The sequence below is a fragment of the Dipodomys ordii genome, unplaced genomic scaffold, assembly GCF_000151885.1.
Source record: "Dipodomys ordii isolate 6190 unplaced genomic scaffold, Dord_2.0 Scaffold54, whole genome shotgun sequence".
Lineage (NCBI taxonomy): Eukaryota > Metazoa > Chordata > Mammalia > Rodentia > Heteromyidae > Dipodomys > Dipodomys ordii.
In genome coordinates, this window is record NW_012267270.1 from 1,732,939 (window position 1) to 1,756,008 (window position 23,070).

The window sequence follows — 23,070 nt, forward strand, 5'->3', positions numbered from 1 at the left end:
AAAAAAAAAAAAAAAAAAACTGTAGCATATGCACAAGGTTGTGCTACTTCACTATCCATTTTAGTTTCCTTTTTTGTGGTTCTAGGATTTGAAGTCAGGCCTCACACTGGTCGGGCAGGCTTTCTATTCCTACAGCCACAACTCCAGCCCCTGCTTCCCATTTCTCAAGAAAGCCACAACGAAGTTTCTTTCATGTGTGATTCAGCAATCTGCAAGATATCCCCAAGGTGCAGATCAATGAGAAAGACGGCTGTGGCACTGACTGACAGTACTTCCCAAGGATGCTCGCTGAGCGCCAGCACACGCAGCGGTCAGGAGCCAGGCCCAGGGAGTCTCTGCCAGCTGTGGGAAGCACTGCCCATGGGAGGGACACTGACACATTACAGGGTCACCCAACACTACATTTCACTGGGGTGGAGAGCAGCAACCAACTCGGAAGGAATTCCAACACACTGAGGGACGCTGGCCAGCTCTAACAGAAAGCCAAGCCTGGGGGCTGAGGGGCAGGAAGAACCAGCCAGGCCACTTTCCTTTTGGTATCTGATACAGTTTTGGACACATCAGGTGAAAGACAGCAAGCTTTAGGTTGACAAGCAGTTATTCTAGAATGCATCAAAGACCTAGGTCTAAAACTTCACCTGAAAGCATTCTGTCAGGGACTACTTCTATTGGAAGGAGTGGGCCTCCCAGTATCTACAGCTACATTTATGGCATTTCCTGATGTTCTTCTAACAAGTCAAAGTACAAACGCCCCACTGTTTAAGACCATATGTCTAAGGAAGGCTGGTTGCAATAAATATAACTGAACTTGAAAAGGCTTTTCATTCTCTCCCATGCAGTTTTCACAACCAGAATGACATGGCCTACAGAAAGGACTACTGATCAGTAGAGAAGATAAAGAGAATGGGCTTATTGTCAAGCAAGGAAGCGTCTGGACACGCCTGTCTCCAGCCCTTCACAGCCCCTCCAACGCCAGAGCAGGCCACATCTACCTTGATCCTCCCCCACAGAGGTTCTTCCAGTGAGCTCACAGTGCCCAGGCCTTTCCTTTTCCCACTACCTCCCAGGGGCTACAGTGTGCTTCTCTTGCTGAGCTCCGTTCCCAATGCTGCCCAGGCCCAGACCTTCTCCCACATTTCTAATGTGACCTCAGACCAAGCACTGGTCTCCAGTCGCCTTGACTCTAGGAAGGAGCTCTGGGTCATCCAGGGAGAGCTGATAAGGTCTTCCAGGGCAACACAGGGTTGTCTGCAGGCCCCAAACCACCACCAACATTGTCCAGCACTTTCCTAAGTCTATTTGGGTTCTACATTTCTAACAGGAAAGCACTTTCCCTTTACTGTTCAAATCCCAAGCCCTGGCAAAGAGTGTAGCAGAGTGGAAGTGTCCACACTTAAGTACACATGAAATTTAATCAGTGATATACTGTCTTGGACAGCTAAAACTTCTACTATGCAGTCTTTCTCCCTCCACCTACATGTTCTGTATACAAGTGCCCCACAACACCAGCAGTTCTATCCTCTAACTTAACAAACAGGTAGATCAAAATGAATCAAAGTCTAGATATAAAACTAATGAAGAGGGCTGGGAAGGTGGCTCAGTGGTAGAGTGCTTGCTTTGCATGCATGAGGCCCTGGGTTCGATTCCTTAACACCACATAAAGCAGAAAAAAGCTGGAAGTGGTGCTGTGGCTCAAGTGGTAAGGCACTTGAGCTGAAGAGCTGAGGGGCAGTGCCAAGACCAAGAGTTCAGGCCACACACACACACACACACACACACCTAATGAAGATCATTAAATGTTTTTCACACACACACACACACACACACCTAATGAAGATCATTAAATGTTTTTCTTCTGGGTGCTGGTGGCTCACACCTGTAATCCTTGCTACTTAGGAGGCTGAGACCCGAGAATCACAGTTCGAAGCCAGCCAGAGGCAAAAAATTCCCCATGAGACTCATCTCCAGTTAACCACTCAAAACCCAGAAATGGCACTGCAATTCAAGTGTAGAGCACTAGCTCAGAGCACGAAGAGGCTCAGGGACAGTGCTCAGCCGAGTGCAAGCCCCACAATCAACCAAAAACAGGTTTTCTTTGTGGCTTAAGTTTAGTTAATAGCAATTTAAGCTCAAGAATGAATAGTTTTGTTGACGCTATTGTATTTTTTTTTCCAGTTGGGCTTGAACAGCCTGGGCACTGTCCTTCAGCTCCAGGTTAGCGCTCTACCACTTGAGCCACAGCGCCACTTCCGGTTTTCTAGTGGTTACTGCACAAGTGCGCGCGTGCGTGCGTGCGTGCGTGTGTGTGTGTTCTAGTGGTTTACTGGAGGTAAGTGTGTGTGTGTTCTAGTGGTTTACTGGAGGTAAGCGTGTGTGTGCGTGTGTGTGCGTGCATGCGTGTGCGTGTGTGTGTGTGTGTCCCCAGTCGGGCTTGAACTCTAAGCCTGGGCGCTCTCCCTCAGCTCTTCAGCTCAAGGTGAGCGCACTATATCACTTGAGCCACAGCACCACTTACAGTTTTCTGCTGGCTTATTGGAGGTAAGAGTCTTACAGACTTTCCTGCCCTGGCCAGCTTTGAACTGAGATCCTCAGATCCCAGCCTCCTAAGTAGCTAGGATTACAAGCGTGAGTCACTGGCGCCCGGCTCTATTGTAGTTTTTAAGAAAGGGCCTCATTATGTAGCCTAAGCTGGCCTCCAACTCATGATTCTTCTGCCTTGGGCCTCCAGTGCTGGGATTATAGGCGCACATCACCACGTTAGCCCTGAACAGCTTATTAATCCTAATAATTTCCTGAGGTGGGAATCTAAGACACTATGTTCAATACATATAAAACACAAACTACCGTAACTCTATTATTTGGTTAATATTTTTCTGTTTTTCAAAGTGTTGTCATATTATCATATTCTAGCAACCCAGTAAGACACTGTAATTACCTCATCTTACAAATAAGAATACAGAACCAGGAAGCTTAGGAAGGTGCAAAGTCTCCTAAGTAAGTGGCTTAAGACTTAGAAGCCACAGCCGGGCGCTGGTGGCTCACGCCTGTAATCCTAGCTACTCAGGAGGCTGAGATCTGAGGATCGGGGTTCAAAGCCAGCCCGGGCAGAAGAGACCGTGAGACTCCTATCTCCAATAACCACCAGAAAAACCAGAAGTGGCGCTGTAGCTCAAGTGGTAGAGCGCTCGCCTTGAGCTGAAGAGCTGAGGGACAGCGCCCAGGCCCAGGGTTCAAGCCCCACGGCCGACCAAAAAAAAAAGACTTAGAAGCCACAGAAGACATGACTCTCAGGGAAGATTGCACGGTACCAGGCGAATCCCATCAAATGTCACCAAGTGACATGTGGGACTGGCAGAGGGATTGGCAGGCAGGTGCCTGCTCCCTGCCGGATGACTGTTTTGTGAGGGTGTTAGCCCTCACTAAATCTGTCCATAATACTGGAAATAAACAGTATCTCAACTTCACAGATAGTTTACAGTCTTACTGGTAAAAATATCTTGGTCAAGAGCAGAAAGTTAATAGGCTGAGGACCTGAGACTTGAAACAGGTTTAGAGAAAACAGGGCAGAAAGATGCTCTCCTGTCAAGCAGGGGCCCTTCCCTCAGAGGAGGAGGACGACACTAGCAGGCACCTCCTAAGAGTATCCGTGACTGCTTTTGCCCCTCAAGGAGGGTTTCAGTACATACTTGGTCCTAATTATTTCAACTACGTTCTTAAACTAGAGTGAAGGCAAAGAAATGGTATAAGACGTAAATCAGCCCTGGCATTGGTCCCTGACCTCATCTACAGACACCAGGAGGCCTGCCCATGAACAAGGGACCAGATGGTGTGCTACTGTCTAACTCACAAGGACCTAACCAGAACCCATGTTGGTAAGCAGAACAGCAATGGCCTGGCAACTTCATGGTTGAGTGAAAAAGCAATTGCCTAGACATCTTAAAAGACTTACAGCCCGTGAAGTGATTTCAACCTAGTATTTTACATGTCCGTATCTCCTCTTAGTGGGCCTGCATCATGTCCTGTAGTATTTCAGGCAGGAAACATGCCTTCTACCTCAAGACACCAAGTCACCTTGTCACTGAGCCTGTCCTTGAGGCCTCTGAGCAGCAGCAGTTTCCAGGCCCACACAGCAACCTGCTACCTGCTAGGACATCTGCTAACAAGCAGGCTATTGTACGAGCACAAGCAGGTTCATTCTAGGCAAGAGGGCTTCCGGTAGCACCTGGCCTCCCTAATGACGTCCATCTATAGTGGAGATACAACTCAGGGAACAGAAGGGTGGGGAAAGGAAGCAGCAGGCATTCAAGGTTTGTGAAATGCACAAAGACTCTATCCACAGGAATGTGCTTTCATGCAAAGTCATAATTCACTGCTAAGCTGTTTTTGGAACAAATATTTCTATGGTCTGCACAAGAAAACAATCATGAACATACATTTCCCCCCATTCTAACCGCCCACTACCATTTCCTGCCGTTCCACCATTCAGCTGTCAGACCTCTCACAAGTCTCACACATGCGTGTCTGAGACAGTCTCCTCTCTGTCTCCTTGAGATGGATCAGAAGGGAAAGTAACAAGGGCAGCAAAAGAGTTAACGGAAGAAGGAAATCTGAACAGCTCGCTGGGGACAGATGGCAAGTTGTCCTGATCCAGCAAGGAAGCACAGGTCTCTTGCCTGACAGTCAACTAGCCATTTGGTGCTACCATATGCCACCCAACACGTGAGCTCTTCCTATGGCTAAAGGTCCACCCTTTAGAAACAGCGGCTGACTGCAGGGGCAGCTGATGCTTCAGTCTCTTCTTCCCCAACCTCTGTGGCCCTCATCGTCACTTAGCCTCAAGGTGACTTTGAGCAGGAAGGGGACTAGCCTGAGCAGCCACTCAACCCACTGGGCCTAGCAATGATGTCAACAGCACAGGGTGCAGTACAGGACAAGCAGCCTCCCACCTTCTCAGAGACAATGTGATCTACTATAAATCCTTCCAGCAGTTTGTCTGCACTATCACACAGGCAGTCCTACAAATAAGCTTCCCCTACACTTCTCAATGAGAAGTATGAATGCACATTAAAAACACCACTTTGAGCACTGTAATCTCAGCACTCCAGAGAAGCGGAGGCTTTTAATAGAATCAAGAGTTCAATACCATCCTGGGCTAAATAAAACTCCAAGCCAGCCAGTACTATATAATAAAACTCTGTCTCAAAACCAAAACCCAAAGCCTAACACCACCCTCTACTCTAGTCACAGTGCGCGGAGAGAGTCTGCCACAGTGAATGTCAGTATCTCTATGGTATCTGCAAATTCTCCCCATCTTTTCCTTTTCTTCCTACCAATTATCACCAACTTTATTACCAAAAAAGGCATTCTTCACCACAGCCACCTCCACTACCCCAGCAAGAGTGATGGCCAATGGCCACACCTGTGGAGTGCCCACGATCCACCAGCCTAAAGCAGGTCTCACGGTGAGCAGCAAGAGTGGAGGTGACAACCCTGACTGAGGGCCCGCACGTGCCCAGAGCCACACTGCACTGCCAACTGCGACACACACCCAATCAAAAAAATTCTCCCTTTTGACTCTTCTCTCTCCCCCTCCTCCGTCCCTCTGTTGGTCTTGGGGCTTGAACTCAGGGCCTGGGAGCTATACCTGAGCGCTTTTGCTCAAGGCTAACACTCTACCACTTTGAGCCACAGCACCATTTCCAAGTTTCTGGTAGTTAACTGGAGGTAAGAGTCTCATAGACTTTCTTGCCTAGGCTGGCTTTGAACTGTGGTCCTCAGATATCAGCCTCCTGAGTAGGATTATAGGCATGAGCCACCAGCGCCCAGCTTTGGCTCTTCTCTTGAAACGTCCCTTCCTACACTCAAGGCAGAACTACAACCTCATGCAAGAGTACCAGATACTGCTGAGTCTTCGGTGGGATCGTCTATAGCCACCTAGGACGCTTCCAGGGCCACCACAGAGCAGGAAGCAGGAAGAAATGAGGTCTTGGCAGATGAGGCTTCAGGAAGACTACCTTTGGTATAAGCCCCTGGCACAGGTCTGTTTACTCACGAGGGGGGGGGTGAGGGGGGGGAGCTGGACACTGGTGGCTCATACCTGTGATCAGAACTACTCAAGTCTGAGATGTGAGGATGAAGGTTCAAAGCCAGCCCAAACAAGGACTCTTATCTCTAATCAACCACCAAAAAGGTATATAAGTAGAGCCATGGCCCAAGTAACAGAATCCCAGCCTTGAGTGAAAAAGCTGAGGGAGAATGTAAGACTCTGAATTCAAGCCCCAGTACCAACACACACACATACACAAACCCAAAACCTCAGAAATGTGATTCTTTTGGAGGGCTCTCATCTATTGGATCCATTTGACATCTTGTTCTAGAGAGAAGTAACTTCTGAGGTTAGCTGACAAACCAGAACGAGAGCCACCTCTCAGCTGCCAGGACGTGTGCCGCCACCGTCTGCCACTTACATTCCACCCATATCAAAGGCAGGGCACAAGGGGAGACCCTGACCACTGGGACACAAAACAATGCCTGGCTCATCTCTCATCTTCCCGTTTTCCTCTATACTGACCTAGTAATTTGTTTAGTTATCTTTTTTGTTGTTGTTGTTGGTCACGGGGCTTCAACTCTGGGCTTGGGTGCTATCCCTCAGCTCTTCAGCTTTTAAGGCGAGCGCTCTACCGCTTGAGCCACAGCACCACTGCTGGTTTTCTAGTGGTTTATTGGAGATAAGAGTCCCACAGTCTTTCCTTGCCCCAGCTGGCTTTGAACCGTGATGTTTAGTTATCTTTAAAATACTTAACAATAGCCGGGCGCTGGTGGCTCACGCCTGTAATCCTAGCTACTCTGGAGGCTGAGATCTGAGGATCGCGGTTCAAAGCCAGCCCGGGCAGGAGAGACCGTGAGACTCCTATCTCCAATAAACCACCAGAAAACCGGAAGTGGCGCTGTAGCTCAAGTGGTAGAGCGCTCGCCTTGAGCTGAAGAGCGCAGGGACAGTACAGTGCCCAGGCCCAGAGTTCAAGCCCCACGACCGACAAAAAAAAATAAATTAATTAAATAAAATAAAATATTTAACAAAGACATACATCAACAACTTTTAACTTTACAGTAGGACAAGAGTTGATGGACAGGAAAGAAGTTTCTGGGAAAAGCAATGAGGAAAGAGAAATAATCAAAACTCTAAATGTTTTGGATTCATCAAGGTAGACAGAACTAGATATCTAACAGGTGACTTAGAAGACCAGCCATGAAAGAGACCAACTTCAGATCTCTTAACAGTACTTTCATTAGCATACATTATACAAGGGGCAGGGGGGCTTCGCTGTGACATTTCCACACATGTATACAATAAATTCCAGCTAGTCACACCCCTCCCTCCTCCTTTGCCCAGAGATCATTTCTTATTTGATGCTGCCGTGTTGCCCACTTGTGCCAGGCCACATGGGAAAGCACCTGGCTCTGCCTCAGGCCTGGCCGCAGGCAGAGGAAGCTTGTGCAGCCGTACAGAGGACAGAAAGGCAACTGGCCGGGAGGGAGACAAGAACCTCGGCCCAGAATGATGGGACAGGTCCAGCAGCACTTGGGGCCAGCTGAGGGGCCCTGTTTTGGCCAATCTGTCCTTCAGTCCAACAACTCTGGAGCTCAGAATACTCCAGCACTCAGTACCCTGAGCTAGTCCCCAGACCTCTCTGTGCCTCAGTGTTCTTTGCGAAGTGAGCACGATCACCTGTCTCAGAGGCCCATAATGACATCAGAGAAGTCATTACAAAAAGGCCAGGAGGCTGTGAACGTTAAGTATTATGTCAATGGATCTCCTAAACATCCCGATTCTCAGCTTTAGATGATGTCTAACTCATAACAGACAATAAGTATTTGCTAAATAAAAACTAATAACTGGGGGCTGGGAAGGTGGCTCAGTGGTAGAGTGCCTGCCTTGCATGCCTGAGGCCCTGGGTTCGATTCCTCAGCACCACATAAGCAGAAAAAGCCAGAAGTGGCCCCGTGGCTCAAATGGCAGAGCGTTAGCCTTGAGCTGAAGAGCTGAGGGACAGCACCCAGGCCCAGAGTTCAGGCCCCATGACCAGAAAAAAAAAAAAAACAACTAATAACTATCATCCCAAATTTACTGATGAGAAACCTGAAGGCTGAGAGACCAAATGACCTAACAAAGGTAACAAGGGGAAAGAAGGTGACCTCTAAGTCCCAGTTGGTTCCAAGCCCATGCTCCATTGAAACATTTGGGCTTGTCTTGAGGAGAGGTTGGAGTGGGGTGCATCTTAGAAACACCCGGAAGGGCAGGCGCTATAGTGCGGCACAGGGACCTGTATGAACCACTCACTTCAGTCCTTTGCAGCAACTATGACAAGAAAGAGGGGAAGGGAAAGGTGCTTAACTGTTCTTACAATGCCTCCACACAGCATGAAGAGGAGCTAGGGTGTCCTCCATGTGCACACATCCGTTCACAGCAGGGGAGTGGCCACAAAGCAGCAAAGCTCCACACAGTGCTTCTTTAAACCTCTCTGCAGCAACTGGACTTGGCATTTGTTCACAAAGACCTTCCTATGTTAATCTACACTGGATTACTCAAACAGACTGTTACAGTCCCGCCACATGCCCACCCTCTATGACCACGCCTGCTGCTCATGTTTTCTCTCTAAGTCATATCCAAGATGGAGGACAAGGAGGGCTTCAGAATCCACGGAAGACCAACTCCTCAGCAACACTGACCAGCCTCGGGCAGAGCCTTCGTTTTTCTCTTTTGCACATGCTAAGGACACTGAAGAGCCAGCACGTGCTCAACCCTACCAAGCTCCAGCTTTTTCTTTTCTATACATGAGTCAACAACTTCAGGGTGTCTTTTGCTTTTCTGCACCTCCCACCTCAGTATCAGAGCTTGAATTTAGAGCTTCATGGTCACTTGGCTTTATTGCTTATGGTTAGTGCTCTACCACTTAAGCCACACCTCCAGTCTGGCTTTTTGCTCTTGTTGGTTAATTAGAGATGCAGTCTCAAGGACTCCTTTGTCTACACTGACATTGAACTGTGATCCTCTGGATCTCTGTCTTCTAAACAGCTAGGGTTACAGGCCAGAGCCAGCAGCATCCAGCTCCGTTATTACATTAGGACTGGCAAAGGTTCAAGACCACAGCCCACTGGAAAAGCAGAAAAACTTGGAATGCAGGGTATGCTTCAAGTTTCCAAATTTATTTTTGGAGCAAAATGAAATTTACTCTTCTGCATAAGAATGAGAGTCTGTGAAAAGCAAGACTACAAACTCCACAGAAGATCACTCCCCCCGCCCCCCCAGCCAGGAGAAAGAACCACAGCCCAAAAATCTGCAGGATTCAGCCAAGTACTTACTTTAGCTGCAGTGAAAAAAACCTGCCAAGTGGAAGCGTTCGGTCCACATCTCTACAGCAGCACCAGCGGGGCCAAGAAAACCTTAGCAGAGAGCTTAACAGGCACTTCACTAATTGCTCCAGCGCCAGAACAAGCAGACCCACGGCCACCCTCTGCGGAGTGCTGGGAACAAGACCCCTCCGTGTACATTTTGTTGTTGGTGGTGGTGGTCATGGGGCTTGAGGAGTGCTGTCCCTCAATGCTTCAGCTCAAGGCGAGCACTCTACCACTTGAGCCGTAGCACCACTTCCAGTTTTCTGGTAGGTTATTGGAGATAAGAGCCTCAAGGACTTTCCTGCCAGGGCTGGCCATGATCCTCAAGATCTCAGCCTCCTGAGTAGCTAGGATTACAGACCTGAACCACCAACACCCAGCTCCCATGTACATTTCTTTTTTGGGGGGAAGGACAAGGGGTTGGTTGTGGGGACTGAACTCTGGGCCTGGGTACTGTCCCTCAGCTCTTCAGCTCAAGGCTAGTGCTCTACCACTTGAGCCACAGTGCAACTTACGGCTTTTTCTGCGTATGTGGTGCTCAGGAATCAAACCCAGGGCCTCATGCATGCAAGGCAAACACTCCATCACTGAGCCACCTTCCCAGCCCTCCCATATATATTTTTATCCAACTGATTCTGAGAAAAAATAAACTCAAGGTTAACTGAAGCCAGGCACCAGGCTCACGCCTGTAATCCTAGTTACTTGTGAGGCTGAGAGCTGAGGATCATGGTTCGAAACCAATCTGGGCAGAAAAAATCCATGAGACTCTTATCTCCAATTAACCACCAAAAAGCAGATAGAAGTGGAACTGAGGCTCTATGGTAAAAGTGCTGGTCTTGAAGTTTTGTTTGTCTTTTCGGTTGTGGGGCCTCAACTCTTAAGTGTTTACTTGGAGATAAGAGTCACTCGGAGATTTTTCTTCCTGGGCTGGCTTCAACTGCAATCCTCATCTCAGCCTCCTGAGTAGCTAGGAATACAGGCATGAGCCACCAGCACCTGGCTTTTTTTTTTTAATGTTTTCCCCCTAGTTTCTTGAATAGGTATGGCATAGGTTTATTTTTTTCCTAATTTGTGTATTTAAGGCTGTAATTTCCCTTAAGCACACTTTTAGCAACATGCTATAAGTTTTGGTAACTCAATGTTTTTCATTATCTTTTATGAAAAAATAGTTCAATTTATACATTTTTTTTTTTTTTTTTCGGGTCGTGGGGCTTGAACTCTGGGCCTGGGCGCTGTCCCTCAGCTCTTCAGCTCAAGGCGAGCGCTCTACCACTTGAGCTACAGCGCCACTTCTGGTTTTCTGGTGGTTTATTGGAGATAGGAGTCTCACGGTCTTTCCTGCCCGGGCTGGCTTTGAACCGCGATCCTCAGATCTCAGCCTCCAGAGTAGCTAGGATTACAGGCATGAGCCACCAGCGCCCGGCTTAATTTATACAATTTTTTAGTATACTGCTTAGCTGTCTCACAGGGACTTTGCTGTGGCTGGCTTCGAAATTCGATCTCATCTCAGCCTCCTGAGTAGCGGGGATGACAGGCGTGAGCCACTGGCACAGGCTTAGCCTTGAACTTTTTTAAAAACCTCAGGGACAGGCTGGGAACGTGATGTAACTCAGCGGTAGAGTGCTTGCCCGGCATGCATGAGGCCCTGGGCCGGGTTCCGCAGCACCACATACAGTAAAAGCCAGAAGTGGTGCTGTGGCTCAAGTGGTAGAGTGCTAGCCTTGAACAAAAGAAGCTTAGGGTCAGCGCCCAGACCCTGAGTTCAAGCCCCAGGACTGGCAAAAAAAAAAAAAAAATGCTTAGGGACAGCACTCAGGCCCTGAGTTCAAGCCATCATTTCCAAAACTAACCAGCAAAAAGCTGGTTCATGCCTACAATCCCAGCTACTTAGGAGGCTGAGATCTGAAGACTGTGATTGGAAGCCAGCCCAGGCAGGAAAGTCTTTTTTTTTTTTAATTTTAAGGTGATGTACAGAGAGCTTACAGTTATATACATAAGGTAGTAAGTATATTTCTTGTCAAACTTGTTACCTCTTCCCTCATTTTTCTCCCCTTTCCCTCCCTCACCACCCCACAAATAAAGTCTTTAAGACTGAGACTCTTAACTCCAATTAACCACAAAAGAAACAAAAAAAGCCAGAGTGGAGCTGTAACTCTAATGGTAGAGTGCCAGCTGTGAGTGAAAAAGCCAATGGACAGCACACAAGACTTAAAGTCAAGCCCACTGCCTGGCACACACAATTTTGTTGTTCATTTTTAAAAAGCTGTGTTAATAGCATGGTTTAGATGGTAGAGCGTGGGGCTGGGAAGGTGGCTCAGTGATAGAGTACTTGCCTTGCATTCATGAAGCCCTGGGTTCAATTCCTCAGTACCACATAAGCAGAAAAAGCGGAAGTGGAGCTGTGGCTCAAGTGGTAGAGCGCTAGCCTTGAGCTGAAGAGCTGAGGGACAGCGCCCAGGCTCAGAGTTCAGGCCCCACGACAAAAAAAAAAAAAAAAAAAAAATCTATATCTATCTATCTATCTATTTATCTATCTATCTATCTATCTATATATATATATATATGAAAAAATGAAGTTTTAATTGATGAAGTCAGGAGTTCTTCAATGAGTAACTTTTCTGGTGCTCTGTCCATTGCTGTGACCATGAACACGGTCCAGAGACCCTGACTGGAATAGGGATTCCTGGGTAGGGAGCCCAGAGAGCACAAAGTGGTCTTGAAACAAACTGTTCCAGAAAGCAATGAAACCCTCCTCCAAACTAACAGTGCCAGCTGAAGGCCACAGAATGTGAGGACAAGGTTCCAGTGAGGGGCTGTAGTCCTAGCACTGAGTGAAGAGCCAGTGTCCCTCTTCACAGTCTGCATCTGCTGACAAGCCCAGAGCTGCAGCTCTACCTGAAAACAGCTAGCTAGGCAGGGGCTCAGCTACTGCGGAGAGGTCTGCGGTCCAAGTATGGGACTCCTGAACAGTGTCCCCGAAGGAGAGAACTGGGGCGAGGCAGAGGGAAGACACCGCCCCTCTACAGTGAGACTATACTGTACACATATTTTCATTTTAACTCTGAAAACTGTCTACCAATAAACTATGTGAAAATCCAAGCTTCGAGGTAAACATCATTATACACCCTTCTTCCAGGAAGAACAAGAACTCATTCCTCAGACCAAAAAAACTGCTGTGTCACGAGATGAGTGCGGATTTGTTTTTTTTTTTTTTTTTGGAGGGGGTGCTGGGGGTGGGATCCTGGGCCTTTGGTGAGTGGGCACTGAGCCACACCCCCAGACAAAATAGAAGCACTTTTGAGGAACTTTGGGCATAAAGCAGAATTCGTCCTCCAAAAAGCTATACTAAATAAATCATTTAGCCCCAGTCAGCATAGGGTTGGCAAGCAGAAAACAGGACAAGAAAGGCCTAGGCTTAAAGAATAGGCCATCTGGCAAGCAGCTACAAGGCAACAATGAGCAGGCGCTGGTGGCTCACGCCTGTAATCCTAGCTATTCTGGAGGCTGAGATGTGAGTATCGAGGTTTGAAGCCAGCCTGGGCAGAAAAGCCCATGAGATTCTTATCTCCTCTTAACCAGCCAAAAACAGAACTGGAGGTGTGGCTCAAGTGGTACAGTGCCAGCCTTGAACAAAAAAAGCCAAGTTCAAGAGAACAAAGCCCTGAGTTCAAGTTCCAGGACAAGCACACACAGAGAAAAAGAAAAATGAATGCTTAGTAAAGCACTACTAGCAGGAATCAGAAGAGACAGGAAAAAGTCAGGAACATATGTGATAGACGCACTAGGAGACTTGTCTTTCACCTGAAGAAGATGGAGATCTGAAGCATCTCAAGCTAAAGAAAGTTGGACTTGCAAGTTGAAGTCATGCAGAAAAGAGTCACAGCTAGGGCTGGGAAGGTGGCTCAGTGGTAGAGAGCTTGCCTTGCATGCTTGAGGCCCTGGGTTCGATTCCTCAGCACCACATAAGCAGAAAAAAAAAGCCGGAAGTGGTGCTGTGGGTCAAGTGGTAGAGCGCTAGCCTTGAGCTGAGGCACAGCGCCCAGGCCCAGAGTTCAGACCCCACGACCACAGCTGCTCCCAGCTAGCACAGCACGCCCATCACAGGTTGCCTGACCAGACCACTAGTAGAAAGTGGCAACATTCACAGGAGGGAGTGATCTGGGGGAAAGATGGATTTGGTCAACATTGATTTAAGCAGCTTAGCTGGGGTTATAGTTTAGTCATACTGCTTGCCTAGCATGTGCAAGACCCAAGGTTCCCTCGCCAGGTGAAGGAGGGAGGCAGAGAAGGGAAGGAAGGAAGGGCCTAACATCTGCCAAATGTACCGATAAGCAGGTGCTCTACCCACGTGTGTGTGAGGGATGGAGCTATGACAAGAGGGCAGGTGGGTCCCTGGAGTGAGCAGGGAACATCACTTGCCTGCACACAGTCTGTGTCAACACAGATGAACATGCCAAATCCCCAGGCTGTCACCCCCCACATAACTTGCTCAAAGTGGAGTAATATGGAGTCTTTCCTTCATCTTTTTTCCCCAGGTAAAAGACGCATGAACTGTGTCACCATTATTTCATATTGACTATTCAGCACTAGAACAGTGCCTGAGACCAAGCAGGTCTCCATAATGGACCACTGGAATGTCAATGGGTTTTTTGGTTGTTTTTTTGTTTTGTTTTGTGGGGTTTTTTGCTGTTGTTGTTATTGTTTTGCTTGTTTTGTCCAGTCTTGGGGCTTGCACTCAGGGTCTGGGCACTATTGCCAAGGTTTTTTGTTTGTTTTTTTGGGTCCAGTCGTGGGGCCTGAACTCTCGGCCTGGGTGCTGTCCCTCAGCTCTTCAGCTCAAGGCTAGTGCTCTACCACTTGAGCCACAGCGCCACTTCTGGATTTTTTTTCTTTTTTGCTTATGTGGTGCTGAGGAATAGAACCCAGGGCCTCAGGCATGCAAGACAACGCTCTACCACTGAGCCACCTTCCCAGCCCCTATTGCTGAGTTTTTGGATCAAGGCTAATGCTCTACCACTTGAGCCACTGCGCCACTTCCGGATTTTTCTGTTTATGTGGTACTGAGGAATTGAACCCAAAGCCTCATGCATGTAAGGCAAGCACTCTACCACTGAGCCACCTTCCCAGCCCCTGAGGATTACTGTTTGAAGCCAGCCCTCACAGGAAAGTCTGAGACTCTTATCTCCAACTAACCACCAGAAAAGCCACTTGCCTTTGGCTGAAGAGCTGAGGGGCAGTGCCCAGGCCCAGAGTTCAAGCCCCACAACTGACAAAATAAGAAGAGTAGCGCATATTTTGATATTCTGATACAAGGTGGACTTAACTGCTTCCCAAACCACAACCAAGACTGGAAGTGTTATTCTAAAATGATTTGCCAACACGCCATAGGCGTGAGGGGCTCAAGGCTGCCACTCCAAAACTCATCAGCTGCCTTGCAAGGCTGGTTCTGCAGCTGGACAGCAGGCAGGACGGCCTCGGCGGAGGCACTGAGTGGCTCCACGGTGCCTGACAGGTGACACCAGCGCTCCTGCGCTGGGTCCAGACAAATCTTTGTGGCGGGCCCCACTGAAAGGGTTTCAGAACCCTTGCCCCAGTCCTGACAACACCAACAGCCACCACCGCTGCTGCCCAACTTGACTTGGGTATTTCTGCTTCTCCCTCATCCTCCCTGCAGCGGCCCTTCTCCAGCAGCCCCTCATCTTCCAGTGCTCTCCTCCACAGAACTCATGTTCACAACACGGAAGCACCTGCACTGGCCTCTGGGCGCACTTCCGGCTTGCCTGCCCGGCTTGCTGAGTCCCCGACCTGTATTCCTAACTACTCAGAAGGCTGAGATGAGGATTGCAGTTCAAAGCCAGCCAAAGAAGAAAAGTCCCCATGAGACTTTTGTCTCCATTTAAAACACTCAAAAACTGGAAGTGGCGTTGTGGCTGGAGTGGTACAGCAATAGCCTTGAACACAAAGAGGCTCAGGGACAGCACCCAGGCCCTGAGGTCAAGTCCCACAACCGACAAAAAAAAAAGCAAGAAAAAAAAAGTAGAAGGAAAAGAATAGACCTTAAGCAGGGCGCTGGTGGATCATTCTTGCAATCTTAGGTATGTGCTAGACAAAGCTGGGAAGGACCCCCAGCTCAACCAACAGCCGGACACTCCTGGACATGCCTGGCATCCCAGGTACAGTAGAAAATGTAAGTAAGTAGAAGATCGACGTCCACATTGGCTTGGAAAAAATGAGACCGCCAGGCATTGGTGGCTCACACCTGTAATCCTAGCTACTTAGGAGGCTGAGATCTGAGGATCACGGTTCAAAGCCAGCCTGGGGAGGAGAGACCGTGAGACTCCTATCTCCAATAAACCACCAGAAAACCGGAAGTGGCGCTGTAGCTCAAGTGGTAGAGCGCTCGCCTTGAGCTGAAGAGCTGAGGGACAGCGCCCAGGCCCAGAGTTCAAGCCCCACGACTGACAAAAAAAATAAATAAATAAAATAAAATAAATGAGACCTTATTTCAAAAATAAGCAGAGCAGATGGGCCCCAGTGGCTCACACCTATAACCCTAGCTATGCAGGAAGCTAAGATCTGAGGATCGTAATTCAAGCCCAATGCAAGGAAAAAAGTTAAAATTCCATTTCCAAAATAAACAACAAAAAGCCAGACTGCAGGTGTAGCCCAAATGGTAGACCACAAGCTAAGCAAAAAAGTTGAGCAAGCTCCATGCCTTGAATTCAAACCTCAGTACTAGCAAGAAAATATACAAGGCTGTAGGCATGGAGCAGAGGTAAGTACCTATATATCAAGAGCAAAATTCTGAGTTCAACTCCTAGTACAACTGCTTAAGGAACAAAAAAAAAAAAAAGCATATATTTCCCATAGGAAGAATTACTTAAAAGGAAGCCAAGTGCTGATGCTCGTGTCACCAGTGTGAAAAAAGAATTATTAAACAAGGGACATGACTATAGATCTTGCAGATAAACCACTTGTTCATGTGTTTATCATTGCGCTGGTGCTAGGGCTGGAACTCAGTCTAGTGTGCTCACGTAGGCTGGTACTCTGCCACTTGATCCACAGCTCTACTGCTGACGTTTTGCTCATTACTCAGAAATAAGAGTCTTTTCAGATCTCAGGATTACAGGCATGTGCCACCCACCAGCACCCAGATATCATAAAGCATTTGTTTGTAAGTGTGCCAATACTGGGGTTGGACTCAGAGGCTAGGTGCTGTCCCTGAGCTCTTTTAATCAAGGCTAGCACTCTATCTATCACTTGAGCCAAAACTCCCCTTCCAGCTTTTTAATGGTTAATTGGAGATAAGAGTCTCACAGACTTTTCCTGTGTGGGCTGGCTTCAAACTGTGATCCTCAGATCTCAGCCTCCTGAGTAACTAGGAATATAAGCTTGAGCCACTGGCACCCATTTCATTCATTCATTCATTCAGTCAGTTGTGGGGCTTGACCTTTGGGCCTGGGCGATCGATGTCCCTCAGCTCTTCACCTCAAGGCTAGCGCTCTACCACTTGAGTGACAAGGCCACTTCCAGTTTCCTGAGTGGTTTATTGAAGATAAGAGTCTTACAGACTTTTCCTGCCCAAGCTGGCTTTGAACCACAATCCTCAGATCTCAGCCTCCTGAGTAATTAGGATTACAGGCGTGAGCTACCGGCGCCTGGCTACTGGAACCCATTTTAAACTTACAAACTGGAAAGTTTGGGTGGCTTAAACAAATCCCTAAGCAGAGAATGCCTTGTCTAACAGGCAAGAAGAAATATTGTATCAGAAAAATGCTTAATTAACTGAACTAGAGTAAAATTGATTCTGAAATGTTTCCTTCTTTTTTTGGGGGAGAAAGGAGGGGCAGGTCATGGGGCTTGAACTCTGGGCCTGGGGGCTGTCCCTCAGCTCTTCAGCTCAAGGCTAGCACTCTACCACTTGAGCCATGGCGCCACTTCCTGTTTTCTGGTGGTTTATTGGAGGTAAGAGTCCTGCCCAGGCTGGCTTTGTACCGTGATCCTCAGATCTCAGCCTCCTGAGTAGTTAGGATTACAGGTATGAGCCACCAACACCTGGCTGAAATGTTTTCTTCTTAAAAGGAAAATCCCACAATCATCTGGTTTTCCCAATGACTTCTTCCTGACAAGGAGGAAAGACCAACTTTACAGAAAGCCTTCCAAGAACAGAAACTAAGCAACAGTGTCCACCTTGTGGATTCCTAATGCCAAAACTCAGCAAGGAAGTAAAAGTACAGGCCAATCTTCCTCATGAGTATAGAGACAGTAAGAACATATACAGACAAGGTTGGGATTGTTCTAGAGATTTTAAAATGCTAAATCAACACATTAAAAATCTTTTGACTATCTCAAAAGATGCAGAATATTCTACAGTTATTCATGAGTTCATAACTGGGCACTGCAGTATGGACCTGTTAACTCAGCACTTGGGAAGCTGATGCAGGAGGCTCGAGTTTGTGACCAGCCTAGGCCACAGTAAGCCCATTTCCAGAAAAACCACTTAGCAAACTTGAGAATCAAAAAGAATTTTGAGAATATATGCAAAATGCTGCCAACTCATCTCATTCATGGGCAAGACTCGGAAGCATCCCAACACCACAAGCAAGACAGGACTCTTGTCCCCACTGTGTCCCACCCACACGTACGGAAGGCTTCAGTGCAGTATCGCAAGGCAAGGGACTGGTCAGGGCACTTGAAAAGGAAAAACAGGAAAGAAGAACTGCTAAGTGTGCAAAACCTTGGTTCTATCACTATACACTAGCAAACAATTACACAGGTACTTCCTTGTGTGGACTAGATCAATACTAAAAACATCTCTTCTCCCCACAGCAGTCTATGTATCAAAACAATCTCACTTAAATCCCAGCACTTTTTTCTGCAGAGTGCCAGCACATTCTACTTTGGCGTGTGTTGTTGAGACGCTGTCTCACTGTGCAGACCTTACTCATCTCAAAAATCACCACCCTGCCACTCAATCTCCCAGGGTCTGGGATTTCAGGCGTGCACTTCACCACACACAACTCAGACTCCACAACTTTCCTGAAAATGTAAAGGGTCAAGGTTAACTAAGGAAATCTTCTCTGTGGTTGTTTTTAGGGTCCTGCTATTGTATGTCAGACTGGCCTCCAACTCATAATCTTCCTGCCTCAGCCTCCCAAGTGCTAGGATTGTAAGAATGTGCCTCCGTGCACATAAGGGAGAGGATTTAAATTACCAGATGTCGAGACAAACCCCATAATTTAGACATGAGATCTGTGCAAAGAGGACAAAACATCAATGGAGCAAAGGAAAGACCATCCATTTCCAGTCACTGTACCACTGAGACACACCACCACCCCAGCCTAGCACTAAACATTTCTGGAACTACAACTAAGCTACATTAAAATGCAAACCTTTCACAGATGCACAGATACTGCTGGGCTAGGCTGGTGGTCCATGTCTGCAACCCCCATACTTGTGAGTCTGTGGCTTCAAGACTTTGAATTGCAAGCCAGCCCGAGCTACATAGTGAGTTTACAACCACAGGCTACATAGAGATCCTGTCTAAAAACCACCAATAAAGAAGATACTTACAGAAAGTGAAAGGACAAGCACAAGAGTATAAAAATAATCTGCCATGTGCACATGTTCTAAACTGTACAAACAATTCCTTCAAACCATTAAGAAACAAGACAACACTACCAACAAATGAGCAGAGACAATCATTTCACAAGACAGCCAGCGAACATCACATAGAGAAGCTCAAGCCTACATGATGGCTTCTCACAAGGGGACAACAAAGGCCGGGCGCCGGTGGCTCACGCCTGTAATTCTAGCTACTCAGGAGGCTGAGATCTGAGGATCGCGGTTCAAAGCCAGCCCGGGCAGGAGAGACCGTGAGACTCCTATCTCCAATAAACCACCAGAAAACCGGAAGTGGCGCTGTAGCTCAAGTGGTAGAGCGCTCGCCTTGAGCTGAAGAGCTGAGGGACAGCGCCCAGGCCCAGAGTTCAATCTCCACGACCAACAAAAAAAAAAAAAAAAAAAAACAAGGGGACAAGGTCAGCCATGCTGAGCCTTCTCCCACTAAACACCACCAGGAGAGGGGACACACACACACACACACACACGCACGTACACACACACACACACACGCACGCACGCACGCACACACACACACACGCACACGCACACACACACACTTCTATTGGTAGTGGTATAAAGTGCCAAACTGTCATTTCTGACAATTCCCCACAAGGTTGAGCAAGCATCATTCTGCAATTCTACGCCTCTGAACAAACCTGGTGGAAATTCCTACCCATCTGTACCCCTCTAAAAGAAAGAAACAGAGCCGAGTGCCGGTGGCTCATGCCTGTAATCCTAGCTACTCAGGAGGCTGAGATCTGAGGATATTGGTTCAAAGCCAGCCTGGGCAGCAAAGTCCGTGAAACTTGTATCTCCAATAAACCACTAGAAAACCGGAAGTGATGCTGTGGCTCAAGTGATAAAGCTCTCGCCTTGAGCTGAAGAGCGCAGGGACGGCGCCCAAGCCCAGAGTTCAAGCCCCACAACGGACAAAAAAAAAAGAAAGAAAGAACACTCAGGGCAGCATCAACCGAGACTGGACGCAACCTGATGAGGACCAGGGGAAGAAACCACGGCATGCCTGTGTGCTGGGTGATCTGCAGTGGGACAGCAGGCACACTGGGGAGAGCACAGCTGATCCTCACACACAGTGCTCCTTGACAGATCAAGAAAGAGTACACACAGCCTTCTACCTCCATCACCAGCAGGCAAAGGTCATCAACAGTACAGACCAGAACCCTGCTGACAACTTGGGACAGTTCTTGGGATTAAATCCGGCACCTGATAACATCTCATCTCTTGATCTGCTCAGTCTCACAGGTGTCACCGTGGTAGGGTTCAAGAGGTCACATTCCTGTGCTTCTGAAATGCTGGACTCAGGAGCTCAGGTGTGATGGGAGCCATCATCATCACTACGTCAGCCACTCTCAGAGACATTTACAAGCTGCTTGCTTCACTGAGCAGCAGCCAGAAACAAATCACCAGGCAACCAGCTACTCAGCCAATACCCACTGCCAGGACTAACTGCACAAAATTCTATCACTTCCCTGTCACACATCCTGGATGCCCATTCTTCCCCAGAACTACCTTATCATAGACAGTAAGTATTAAACACTTCAGAATTACGATATATTACAATAGCCAGACAATGGTGGCTCATGTCTGCAAGCATACCTACAGAAAGGACAGTGTGGGTAAAAAAGTTCCCAAGACTCCTTCTACACCAACAGGTGGTTGCAGTGGCAGTGCCTAGCACTAAGTGTGACCCCAGCTCACAAGTAACTAGAGCCGAAGTGGACTGTAGGCCTGCCTCAGCTGTAGATCACCTACACAGCGAGCAAAAGGTGCTGAGCTCAGACCCCGGACTGGGGGGAAATTACAATTACGAAAACAAATCTACCAGAAATTTACAAATATGTACCACAAAATCCTGGAAAAACATACATTGCCAAGCCAGGCACCAGAACTCACGCCTGTCATCCTAGCTACTCAGGAGGCTGAGATCTGAGGATCACGGTTCAAAGCCAGCCCGGGCAGGAAAGTCCGTGAAACTTTTATCTCCAATAAACCACAGTGGCACTGAGCTGAAGAGCTGACGGACAGTGCTTAGGCCTAGAGTTCAAGCCCCACAACCGACCAAAAACAAACAAAAAAACATACATAAATTGCCAATCCTTATAAGACTGTGGTAATTAAAATCTGACCTAGACAGACTTTAATTTGTAAAATTTCAGTTTTTAAAAAAACGCCTTTAAGCCGGGTGCTGGTGGCTCACGCCTGTAATCCTAGCTACTCAGGAGACTGAGATGTGAGGATCGCGGTTCAAAGCCAGCCTGGGCAGGAAAGTCCGTGAAACTCTTATCTCCAATAAACCACCAGAAAACCGGAAGTGGTGCTGTAGCTCAAGTGGTAGAGCACTAGCCTTGAGCTGAAGAGCTGAGGGACAGCCCTCAGGCCCAGAGTTCAAGCCCCATGACGGACAAAAAAAAAACGCCTTTAGCCAGGCACTGGTGGCTCACTTCTGTAAGCCTAGCTACTCAGGAGGCTAAGATCTGAGGATCACAGTTCAAAGCCAGCCCGGGCAGGAAAGTCTATGAGACTCTTATCTCCAATAAACCACTAGAAAACCAGAAGTGGCGCTGTGGCTCAAGCGGTAGAGCACTCGCCTTGAGCTGAAGAGCGCAGGGACAGTGCCCAAGCCCAGAGTTCAAACCCCACAACCCACCCAAAAAAAAAAAAAAAACGCTTTAACCCAACAAAAAAAGAAGCAGATAGAACAACAGGTTGTTACTAAAAATGAAATTCAAATATATGCCTTATCAATCTTTCAGTAGAATTGACCAAAGCCAAGAAGTGCATTAAGACTAGTAATCATTCACTTGCTAATTTATCACCCGGGACCCATTGTGAATGTAAATGCAGGCTTATTCAGGTCTACTTGAATACACCATCAAGAACATCTACTCTAAATCCGCCAGGACAGCTCACAAACTTTCAAGTAACCTACTCATCTCCCACTGCTCCATGAGCTGTTCACCCTGTACTCATCTCTACCACTTTCTCCCCTCACCAACACTGGGCCCAATGTGACATACTTAAGAGAACACCACGACACTGGGCCCAACGTGACATACTTAGAGAACAGCTTCAGTTGCACCAAGAAGGAGGTTCCGTCTTTTATGCACCCTGAGCAATAAATCACAAGTGTTCTGATAAAGGTGTGCTGTGGAAATACTTTTTCTGTGAAGCCAATCCAATTCATATATTGTATTTATTTAGGAAAGTGAAAATCCACGAGATATAGCTAATGGTAAAGACACACCCAGTCCCTGAGATACAGTGCACCGAAGTCCACAGTTAGTAAGAAAAGATGTAAGACAACACAATGGAAGACACCCATAGCTTAGTTACTTCTGCTCTGGGACCTTTTTATAAAATCTCCAAAATACTTTCCCAGATTTTGGGCACATGACTTTGGAAGACTCCAGCTTTTCTTTTCTTTTTTTTTTTTTTGGTCAATCATGAGGCCTGAACTCTGGGCCTGGGAGCTGTCTCTGAGCTCTTCGGCTCAAGGCTAGCACTCTACCACTTGAGCCATAATGCCACTTCCAACTTTTTCTGCTTATGTCGTGCTAAGGAATCGAACCCAGGGCCTAATGCACATGAGACAAGCACTCTACCACTGAGCCACCTTCCCAGCCATCCAGCTTTTCTCAGAAGTAACTTTATGTGTGTTTACCAACATCACAAACCACCATCTTACACACTCAGCTAACACATTAACAAGAGACCACCAGACACAGACAGTGGGAGAACATTGTAGTTTCAGGTTGAACACGTGCATACCTGTGGAAGCGCAGTGTTGAGCTGTCTCTGCAAAGAGTCTCTTTCGTGTCCCACCTCATGTAATTTCCCCTGGGTTAATGCCAGTGTTTCTTGAGTCTCTCTCAGCGTGTCCAGGAGACGATCCCTTTCCTCTAGCATGGACACCATGAGTTGTTCAAAATGGGAGTCTGCATCTGGCTGTGATGGGGAGCCTGAGCCATGGCTCCCACTTCCTCCTGGGGGGCCTTCTGCTTCACTGATGGTTGGCATCACCTCGCACATCAT

At 47.6% G+C, this 23,070-nt stretch overlaps 1 protein-coding gene across 1 annotated transcript in view; it reads right to left on the reverse strand.

Moving 5' to 3' along the window:
* The window catches only part of Ppfia1 (protein tyrosine phosphatase, receptor type, f polypeptide (PTPRF), interacting protein (liprin), alpha 1), a 101,241-nt gene extending 78,171 nt beyond the window's left edge, over window positions 1-23,070 (reverse strand). Inside the window, exon 1 of the mRNA XM_013020868.1 lies at window positions 22,807-23,070. Within this exon, the coding sequence (XP_012876322.1) occupies window positions 22,807-23,070 (264 nt within the window). The remainder of the gene's footprint in view (window positions 1-22,806) is intronic.